Source organism: Geospiza fortis, unplaced genomic scaffold (genome assembly GCF_000277835.1).
Source record: "Geospiza fortis unplaced genomic scaffold, GeoFor_1.0 scaffold635, whole genome shotgun sequence".
In the NCBI taxonomy this organism is placed as follows: domain Eukaryota; kingdom Metazoa; phylum Chordata; class Aves; order Passeriformes; family Thraupidae; genus Geospiza; species Geospiza fortis.
Window position 1 is genome coordinate 65,911 of NW_005054610.1, and position 10,745 is coordinate 76,655.

Here is a 10,745-nt window from a genome sequence, read left to right on the forward strand (position 1 = left end):
AGCTGCAGTGTCACAGATCTTTCACCCAGACCCTCCACCCCCCCGTTATCCTGGTTTTCCTCCATGTCCTGATGCTCTGTTTCTCCAGGAATGTCGCTCCTTGCATGGGGAGTTTCATGGACCTGCCTGTGGGCACAACGGCCCCTACGCGCCCAATGTCCTCTTCTGGTGCTGCATCCTCTTCTTCTCCACCTTTGTCCTGTCGAGTTTGTTGAAGAAGTTTAAAACCAGCCGTTACTTCCCAACCAGAGTAGGTAGAAGGTGGTGGCCCGGGACAGATTCCATGCTCCTTTCCCAAAATGCCATTCCTGGAGCACTGAAGGATTGGCCACCGCTCAGTCAGGCACGGAAACACTGACCTTGGATGTCCCTCCTTCATTTCTATGAGCGCAGAGAGGTTCTGGCATTCCCCACCTGCCTCACAACCTGTTCCAGAGCGATGGTTTTTGGCTCAGGCAGTGGGAAGTCAGCTCTTCCAAAGTTATTTATTTCTCTTCCCCTTCTGAGCATCACTTTCTGGAGTGGCATTCGAATGAGGAGTTGCCATGGAAAAACAGGAATAAATGATGCCTCAGTGCCTTATTCCCATTTTACCCAGAAGCGTGGCACCTTTCCTCATTTTTGGTATTTTTGTTAATGTCTGAATTAAAATTTGAATTTTCCCCCTAATTAAACTCTTCCTACTGTCCCACACCAGATCCCCAGATCTCCAACATGGCAGCAACATCCCCCTCAGGGAGTTGGCTGCATGTCTTCGGAGTGGAGGGATTTTAGGGATTAACCAGTCCCAACCCAGTGGGTGTCCCCAGGTTTCCCACCTCGTGTCCTGGCCCCTCTCAGCCCTGGTTTCTTGCCCCAGGTCCGATCCACAGTGAGTGACTTTGCTGTGTTCCTCACCATTGTCATCATGGTGCTCATCGACCTCGGGATCGGGATCCCGTCCCCCAAGCTTCACGTCCCCCATGTGTTCAAGGTAACGGGGTTGGGGATTGGTGGAGAAGGCTTTTGGCACCTCAGGTGATGTCAGGGCAGGGCTGGAGGAGGTGATGGTAGTGGAACCATCTCCTCTCCGACATCCAAGAGCATTGATTCCCCATGGAAATCAGGGTACAGCCCCAAAACCAGACACTGGACAGGAGAACCATCTCCAGCAGGGCAGGGCTGGGCTGGAGGAGCTGCTGGTGGTGTGAGCGTCTCCTCCTCCACATCCAAGTCATCAATTCCTTCCTGTCTTTTGGGAAGGCAGCCCCAAAACCAGGGGAGAGGGGACTCTGGGACAGACAACACTGGCACTGTGGAGCCCCCTGGGAGAGGGTGACACGAAGGGAAATGGGAAATGCTTGGACACAGGGATGGGGGGGAACAGAGGCCAGGGAAGGGATTGTGCTGGGAGCTGATCCCACCCTGTGTTGCAGCCCACCAGGGATGACCGTGGGTGGCTCATCAACCCCATTGGGCCCAACCCGTGGTGGACGGTGTTGGCCGCGCTCATCCCGGCCCTGCTCTGCACCATCCTCATCTTCATGGACCAGCAGATCACGGCCGTCATCGTCAACAGGAAGGAGCACAAGCTCAAGGTGAGGGGCTGCAGGGGTCACCCCCTGCCCACCCCGCTCTGCGGGGCTGGGACAAGCTCCTGTCCCAGATGCTTTGGGAAGGTTTGGGATAACACCAGGCTGTGTTGCAGGAGCTCTCCTGGACACAGGGAGAGGATGGCAACTTTTGGGAACAGCAAGGGAATATTGGAGTGTAGAAGGGTGGTGTTTTTCCAAATGTCAGTGGCAGCTGGGGAAGGGATCTCAGTGAGCTCCAGGGATCACTCAGAGCCATGTCCTACCTGCAAGTGGTGGGAATTTCTTTATGAATGAAAAAATAATCAATTTTAAAATTATTTCTGAGTACCAGAGATGGTACAAACCCTCCAGACCCACTTTGAGTCCTGCCAGACTTTCATGCAAGATGTCAACTAAATCTGCATTTAGTTCCAGTTCTTATTTCAAACCTTATTTAAATTTTCCAGAAGTTGACTTGTGCTTGAGCAGGCTTTGAGCCCCACCCGTGGTGTTGCCCTGGTCCCTGAGGGATGCGCTGGCAGTTTATATACAGACACGAACGGGACGGGACCACTGATGGATGTGTCGGAACCGTTTATTTTCCAGAATCTTTATAATACATAGTTTTGTCTATGCAAAGATCCTGACAGTTCGCATCCAGGCAGCAAGCCAAAGAAACTCACTTGTTACAAGTCACCAAATACTCATCCTAGCCAATTACACAGAGAGAAAGCATATTGACAGCGATTCTATCCAATCAACATAAGCACACGTAGCTGGGGTTAAAACAATGCTTGCTTGTTCATTTATAAGAAAACAAAGCATAAAACCCTATTCATAATTTCAACCTTGCTATAGAAACTTTTTGCAACTTACAAAGTTATTCCGAATCGCTAATACATAGCTCTATTGTTCTATTCCTCACATCTTCGCTACAGCTTAACAAGATGCATCAGCAATATCCATAGCTCTGCTGCACTGAGGCCTGTCTGTTTTCCCACAAACCTGAAACCCTCTAACTTTATGGATTCCTACACTGTTCCCCTTTTGCTCCCCAGAAAGGCTGCGGGTACCACCTGGACCTGTTCATGGTGGCCGTGATGCTGGGGGTGTGCTCGGTGATGGGGCTGCCCTGGTTCGTGGCCGCCACCGTCCTGTCCATCACCCACGTCAACAGCCTCAAGGTGGAGTCCGACTGCTCCGCGCCGGGCGAGCAGCCCAAGTTCCTGGGGATCCGGGAGCAGAGGGTCACTGGCCTGATGATCTTCGTGCTCATGGGCTGCTCTGTTTTCTTCACCTCCGTGCTCAAGGTGAGAGCGGGATGGAATCCCCCTGGTGACCACAGGAGTTTGGGAGGGGATGTGAAATTAGGGCCTCTCTCCCCCAGGAGGTGATGCCAAAGGCAGGATGGGAGCCAGCCTTGGTGACTTCCCAGCCCTTCAGACCCAGCTTGGGGTGCTCAAGCCAAGCAAACAGGACAAATCCCTTAATTCCCAGGTGTCCTCCCGACCCTCTGTAGTGAGAGGGATCCTGGCTGGATCCCACCAAAGCTGGTCCATCCCTGCCCTTCCCAGCTGGACTGGAGAGAAAATAGACCAAAGGTTCATGGCTTCAGATAAGGACAGGGACAGATCCCTCATCAGTCATGATCATGGGAAAACAGGCTGGAATTAGGGATATTCATTGAATTTATTACTGACAAAGTCACAGCAGGATCACGAGAATTAAAACCAAACCTTAAAAACTTCCTTCCTTCCCCACTGGTCCCTCCCAGGGGACACAGTTCTCCAGGAACTTCTCCAGGAACCCCTCCAACCTGAGTCCATCCCATGGCAGACAGCTCTCCCCAAACTGCTCCAGCAGGTCCATCCTGGAGCCGGCTCTGCCAGACATGGAAGAAACTTCCAGCAGCTTCTCACAGAGCCCACCCCTGCTCCCCAGACATGGCCACGCAAACTCAACACATCCACCCCCGCTTTGGGTTAGAATTTAGCACTTTCAGACAAGCAGGACTTTACTGGCTGCAACTCACTCCCCCAGGAGCCTCAGGAGAGCCATTCCCAGGAGCTGAACCCTCAGAGTTCCCCCACAGGCTTCCCTGCCTGTTCTTCCCACCAAACAACCCCAGCTCCAGGCTCAGAGGAGACACAACCCAGGCTCAAAGCAGACACAATCCCAATTCCAGGCTCAAAGGAGACACAACCCAGGCTCAAAGCAGACGCAATCCCAATTCCAGGCTCAGAGGAGACACAACCCAGGCTCAAAGCAGACACAATCCCAATTCCAGGCTCAAAGGAGACACAACCCAGGCTCAAAGGAGACACAGTCCCATCTCCACGCTCAAAGGAGACACAGTCCCATCTCCAGGCTCAAAGGAGACACAACCCAGGCTCAGAGGAGATGCAATCCCACCTTCAGGCTCAAAGGAGAGACAATCCCATCTCCAGGCTCAAACCAGACCCATTCCCACCTCCAGGCTCAAACCAGACCCATTCCCACCTCCAGGCTCAAAGGAGATGTCACTTCCATGCATTCCCGCAAGAGTTTTTCGAGATAATTTTTTACCCCCACAGGAGCTCTCAGATAGACGAAATGTGGTCCTGATGGATGAAATCCCCTGTCTCCAACCTCTCTGGAAAAGGGGATTATTCTGATGGAATGAATCAAAAGATCAGCCTGACACAGAGAACAAAATCTGTGCTGGATAAAATCCAGCAGGGGAAAATTGGGAATCTCCAGGTAGCACCTGAGAAAGGAGGGGTGAGAGAGAGTGGCAATGCTTCAAATGAAATTGAAAGCCATTAATTGTTGCATTTTTCCCCAGTTTATCCCGATGCCAGTCCTTTATGGGGTCTTTCTGTACATGGGGGTCTCGTCACTCCGAGGGATCCAGGTACGGCTGCTCCAGGGAATTTCCTGTTCTGAAGGTCTTGGGGTGGGAAAAACATCTCTGAGAGCAGGAAATTCAAATGGTTTTTTGTCAGGGACTGATGGGTGCAGGCTCGGGAAGTTTTTAGGGCTGGGAAGACCCAGTTCAACACTGGGAGAACCCAGTTCAGCGCTGGGAGGGCCCAGTTCAGCACTGGGAGGGGCAGTTCAGCACTCTCTGTATCAGGCTTTAGGACAGGTTGGTGTTTGGTGATGGGAAAATGGCAGAATTCATGTGGAGGGAAGGAAATTCCACTGGGGGATTCCCTGGGCCAGGAGATGCTGACCAGAGAAAACCCTGGAATAATATGGAATTTGGTGGGCAAAGCCAGGTGGATTTTGGACGGAGCAAAGGCAAAGCAGGTGCTGCTCCCAGGAGGAACAGAAGGGGATCTTGGATTTCTCCTTGCTCCCAAAATCTCCCCATCCCAGCAGCTGCAGGAGCTGCGGCTGTGTGTTAGAATAACTTCTTCGAGATTGGTCTAATGAGCTCTAGGGGGCTTACAACACATTTAAGATAGTTTAGCTACTTTTGGAGGCATAAAAATCAGCAGGATGGCTTCTGTTGCAGTGTTGGAAAAAAAAAGTTTAATAAAAGGCAGAAAACAAGCAGAAAAACTGAGCTAAGTGTAAGACGTTCTTGCTCTTAGTAAAAACACTTTACAAAAGCAGTTAGTTTCTCTGTTCATGTCTTTTTCTAGGTAATTGTTCAGGCGAGACTTTTTATCTCTCGTCTAATTAGCCATCCTTAAGTGAAGTGTCTTAAGTCTTATGAAGTGTCATTTCACTTAATTAAAGAAGGAAACTTGTAAGCTTCTGTCTCGGTTTGGAAAGCCAGGTGCCTGCTAAAGAAGGCAGGAGCCTTCCATGAAATGGAGAACGTAAACCCTCCCCACCCCTCTGAATTGCTACAAAATTTAAATTAAGGGGCTCTCAGGCAACAAATATGGGAGCAGGAAATAACGCTTCTTTATTAGGGAAGAAAATAAAAGGATAAAATAAACAATGCAGTGAACTAAACCAGCACTGACAGAGTCAGAACACAACCTGACACCCTGGTAGCAGTCCAATTAGAAATTGGCTGCAGCCCTCCTAGAGGGTCAGGGGTGGTTCTGCTGGAGCAGGGATCCTGTAGGAAAGGGTGGAGTCTTCCTCTGGAGATCCAGTGGAAGAAGAGGCAGCTGCTGCTCCTCTGGGAAATCCAGTGCAGAAGCCGTGCTGGTGTTCCAGAATCCCCAGATTATATCCGGGTAGGAATGCTTGGCTCCTCCCTCTGGGCTCACATCTCCCAATGGGATGCTGTAGTTCTTATCAGCCATGCAGTGACATTCAATGGCTGTTATCAGCAGATGTGCCCTCCCGAGGGAGGAGTGGGTGTGGAAGAGAGAAGGAAAACTGCCCACTTGACAAAAGACAACTGCCACACAGATGGTGATGGAACACATCCTGCCTTGCAATTGGGGACAGCTTCTTTCTTTTTCAAGAGACAAAAGACAGTTTTGTCACTCCTTCAGCAGGGCTCTCTTTTCCCTGCAGTTCTTCGACCGCCTGAAGCTGTTCTGGATGCCGGCCAAGCACCAGCCCGACTTCATCTACCTGCGCCACGTGCCCCTGCGCAAGGTGCACCTGTTCACCCTCATCCAGCTGCTCTGCCTCGTGCTGCTCTGGGCCATCAAAGCTTCCCGCGCTGCCATCATCTTCCCCATGATGGTGAGGGGCGGCATTCACGGTGTTCCCAGTATCCTTGGTGTTCCCAGTGTTCCATGTGTTTCCAGTGTTCCCGGTGTTCCCAGTATCCCAGTATTCCTGGTGTTCCAGGTGTTCCCAGTGTTCCCAGTATCCCTGGTGTTCCCAGTGTTCCTGGTGTTCCCAGTATCCCCAGTGTTCCTGGTGTTCCCAGTATCCCCAGTGTTCCTGGTGTTCCCAGTATCCCCAGTGTTCCTGGTGTTCCCAGTATCCCCAGTGTTCCTGGTGTTCCCAGTATCCCCAGTGTTCCTGGTGTTCCCAGTATCCCCAGTGTTCCTGGTGTTCCCAGTATCCCCAGTGTTCCTGGTGTTCCCAGTATCCCCAGTGTTCCTGGTGTTCCCAGTATCCCCAGTGTTCCTGGTGTTCCCAGTATCCCCAGTGTTCCTGGTGTTCCCAGTATCCCCAGTGTTCCTGGTGTTCCCAGTATCCCCAGTGTTCCTGGTGTTCCCAGTATCCCCAGTGTTCCTGGTGTTCCCAGTATCCCCAGTGTTCCTGGTGTTCCCAGTATCCCCAGTGTTCCTGGTGTTCCCAGTATCCCCAGTGTTCCTGGTGTTCCCAGTATCCCCAGTGTTCCTGGTGTTCCCAGTATCCCCAGTGTTCCTGGTGTTCCCAGTATCCCCAGTGTTCCTGGTGTTCCCAGTATCCCCAGTGTTCCTGGTGTTCCCAGTATCCCCAGTGTTCCTGGTGTTCCCAGTATCCCCAGTGTTCCTGGTGTTCCCAGTATCCCCAGTGTTCCTGGTGTTCCCAGTATCCCCAGTGTTCCTGGTGTTCCCAGTATCCCCAGTGTTCCTGGTGTTCCCAGTATCCCCAGTGTTCCTGGTGTTCCCAGTATCCCCAGTGTTCCTGGTGTTCCCAGTATCCCCAGTGTTCCTGGTGTTCCCAGTATCCCCAGTGTTCCTGGTGTTCCCAGTATCCCCAGTGTTCCTGGTGTTCCCAGTATCCCCAGTGTTCCTGGTGTTCCCAGTATCCCCAGTGTTCCTGGTGTTCCCAGTATCCCCAGTGTTCCTGGTGTTCCCAGTATCCCCAGTGTTCCTGGTGTTCCCAGTATCCCCAGTGTTCCTGGTGTTCCCAGTATCCCCAGTGTTCCTGGTGTTCCCAGTATCCCCAGTGTTCCTGGTGTTCCCAGTATCCCCAGTGTTCCTGGTGTTCCCAGTATCCCCAGTGTTCCTGGTGTTCCCAGTATCCCCAGTGTTCCTGGTGTTCCCAGTATCCCCAGTGTTCCTGGTGTTCCCAGTATCCCCAGTGTTCCTGGTGTTCCCAGTGTTCCCAGTATCCCATGTTCCTGGTGTCTCAGTGTTCCCACTGTTCCTAGTGTTCCTACTATTCCCAGTGTTCCCAGTATTTGCAGTGTTCCCGGTGTTCCCGGTATTCCCAGTATTCCCACTATTCCTGGTGCTCCCGGTGCCCCTCACTGCCCCCCATGCTCGCAGCCCTGGAGGGGTGGAAGTGCCATCTCTGGCCTCACCCATCTTCCCTTTCTTTCCTGAAGGTTTTGGCTCTCGTTTTTGTCCGGAAAGTGATGGATTTCTGCTTCTCCAAGCGGGAGCTCAGCTTCCTGGATGACCTCATGCCAGAAAGCAAGAAGAAGAAGTTGGACGATGCCAAAAATGAAGCCAAAGAAGAGGAGGTAATGCCAGGAGCTGGGAATCTCCTTGTGGTATTTTCAGGGTCCCCCGTCACTGGGAGGAATGAATGAATCTGACTCCATGCTCTTAGAAGGCTAATTTATTGTTTTATGATCTATATTATATAAAAGAATGCTATACTAAAGCTACACTAAAGAATAGAGAAAGGTTACAGACAGAAGGCTAAAAGATACTAAAGAAAAACTCGTGACTCCTTCCAGAAGCCTGACACAGCTGGCTGTGATTGGCCAATAAATCAAAACAATTCACATGAAATCAATGAACCAAGCACCTGTTGGTAAACAATCTGCAAATCACATTCCAAAGCAGCAAAACACAGGAGAAGCAAATGAGATGATATTGTTTTCCTTTTTCTCTGAGGCTTCTCAGCTTCCCAGGAGAAGAATTCTGGGCAAGGGGATTTTTCCAGAAAATATGACGGTGACATTTCCGCTGGGCTGTGAGATTCCCTGTTCCTGTCACAGCTCATCCTTACATCATGGAATTGTGGGGCCATGGAATGGGTTGGGTGAGAATGGACATTAAAGCCCAGCCAGTGCCACCCCAGCCCTGGGCAGGGACACCTCCCACTATTCCAGGGTTCTTCAGGCTCATCCAGCCTGGCCCTGGGATGGGGAATCCACAGCTCCTCTGGGCAGCAGCTGTTGGGAACATCAGAACTGAGGCAAACAGATCTCACAGCCTGGATCCCACATTCTGAACTTTTTTCCCTAAATTCTGAGTTTCACACTGGAACAGAGACATTGTTATCATTTTAAAATGAGCATTAAAATAAAAATAATTACTATATTTCTGTGAGGGTTTGCTCCCAGAAGTGTCACTAACCCCAAACACACCCTGAGGCTGTTCCCTCTCCTCCTGTCCCTGGGAGGAGGGCAGGGGAAGGTCTTTACCTGCTGCTAAAGGTGCTGTGGGTCAGAGGGGAGGGCAGCCTGCCAGGTTTTTGCTGGAATTTCATTTTTCCCCTCTTGGATCAAGGAGAGAGAATTTGACTTGTCTCTTTTCAGGAGTCCCAGAAAATGATGGAAGCAGCTGCTGCGAATTCTGTTCAGCTGAAGCTGGGCAAGACCAGCAGGGTGGACACCCCAAAGCCCAGCAGTGACAGGTAAAGACCCCCCTGGTGAGGACCCCTGGCAGGATCAGTGGGAAGTGTCTGGCTGGGGTTTCTCCACTTGCAGATTTATTCCCAGCCCTCTTAGTGGGCAAATCCCAATTTACTGGCAATTTAGGAGGTGATGGCAGAGCTCTGACCCCACACAGTGGCTGCATAATTCCTGTTTTGTCCCAAAACTACATCACCAGTGGCTTTCTGGGATCTGGAGACCCTCCTGCTCCCACCTGAGAGGTCACAGGGGAAACACCAGCTGTGGGTTTGCAGCTCCAGGCCTTGAGTCCCAAAATTCCTCATCCAGCCAAACCATCCCCACCAGCTGAGCTCTGGCTTTCCAGGCCCTCGTATTCCTCTGGCTGCTGCCAATGCCCCTGGTGGGATCAGACCCAACCTCTTGGAAAACCATCTGGAATATTCCTTGCAGAACTGATCCTTCCGAGATCAACATTTCGGACGAGATGTCCAAGACCACGGTGTGGAAGGCTCTGACCATGAACACAGAAACGCTCTGAAGCTGGGAGGAAGGAGGTAAAGGCTCAGCTGTGGCATGGCCTTGTGGGGACAGCACAGGCCCACGGCCCCCCTGGGCTCTGGCCAGTGCTGCTGGACAAGGGGCACGCTCCTGGGAACAGGCAGCAGGACCATGGCCACCAGCAGCAGGACCATGGCCACCAGGTCCTCTCTGCAGGGAAGTGTGGGAGCTGCACCTGGAATCCTGGGGTCAGACTGGGACCCTGCACCCAGAGGGGCTTTGAGGGGCTGGGGGCATCTCCAGAGCTAGGAGTGGAGCTGGAGAAGGGCTGGAGTAGCAGGAGGAGGGTTTGGAAAGCTCCTGAGGGAACTGGGAAAGGAGCTCAGCCTGGAGAAAAGGGCTCGGGGGGACCTTGTGGCTCTGCACAACTCCTGAGAGGAGGGGACAGCTGGGGGAGTTCAGGATCTGCTCCCAGGGAACAGCCTCAGGTTGATCAGGGAAAGTTCAGGTTGGATACCGAAGAAAATTCCTTCATGGAGAGGTTGTCCAAGCCCTGGCACAGCTGCCCAGGGCAGGGGTGGAGCCATCATCCCTGGAAGGGTTCCAAACCTTGATGTGGCACCTGGGGACATGGCCAGGGGTGAACATGGCTCCTGGGGAACAGGGACAGGAGGAGAGGGAATGGCCTCAGGTTGATCAGAAAAGGTTCAGATTGGATATTGGAGAAAATTCCTTCATGGAGAGGTTGCCCAAGCCCTGGCACAGCTGCCCAGGGCAGGGGTGGAGCCATCATCCCTGGAAGAGTTCCAAAAACTTGGATGTGGCACCTAGGGACGTGGCCAGGGGTGAACATGTAGGTTGATAATTGGATTTGTTGATCTTAAACACCTTTTCCAACCTGAACAATTCCATGGATCTCTGATTCTGGGTCTTCCACTGATGATATTTCCCTCTCTTCCCCCCATGCCCACGTTTAGGTGCCTCGATGCCGCCGTCGAGGAGCAGGAGTGTGACTCAGGGATGTGCCAAGGCAGACACGGAGGAGCGGCTCGTTTCCCAGCCGAGGGGTCCCACAAAGCCATGCCGAGTTTCCCGTTCCCCGGGCTGCTGCGTCCCGGGGGTCCGTGTTGTCCAGCCTCGTGTGTCCTCGTGTGCGTGTGTTGTGCAGTGGTGGAGGCTCCGCTACTGCTTCCCATCTGTTCTATTTTTTTAATCTCGAATTTCTCCTCTCTTTCCTCATTTTTTTTCTTTTTTTTTTTCCAAATATAAACTCTGAATGTACAAAACCA

General features: G+C 52.0%; 1 protein-coding gene across 1 annotated transcript in view; it reads left to right on the forward strand.

Moving 5' to 3' along the window:
- SLC4A8 (solute carrier family 4 member 8) overlaps positions 1-10,745 on the forward strand; it is a 22,297-nt gene extending 11,552 nt beyond the window's left edge. Inside the window, exons 15-24 of the mRNA XM_031064637.1 lie at positions 89-250; positions 860-973; positions 1,416-1,577; positions 2,612-2,863; positions 4,378-4,446; positions 6,018-6,191; positions 7,717-7,854; positions 8,881-8,978; positions 9,409-9,512; positions 10,434-10,745. Of these exons, the coding sequence (XP_030920497.1) occupies positions 89-250; positions 860-973; positions 1,416-1,577; positions 2,612-2,863; positions 4,378-4,446; positions 6,018-6,191; positions 7,717-7,854; positions 8,881-8,978; positions 9,409-9,496 (1,257 nt within the window). The 3' untranslated portion in view covers positions 9,497-9,512; positions 10,434-10,745. The remainder of the gene's footprint in view (positions 1-88; positions 251-859; positions 974-1,415; positions 1,578-2,611; positions 2,864-4,377; positions 4,447-6,017; positions 6,192-7,716; positions 7,855-8,880; positions 8,979-9,408; positions 9,513-10,433) is intronic.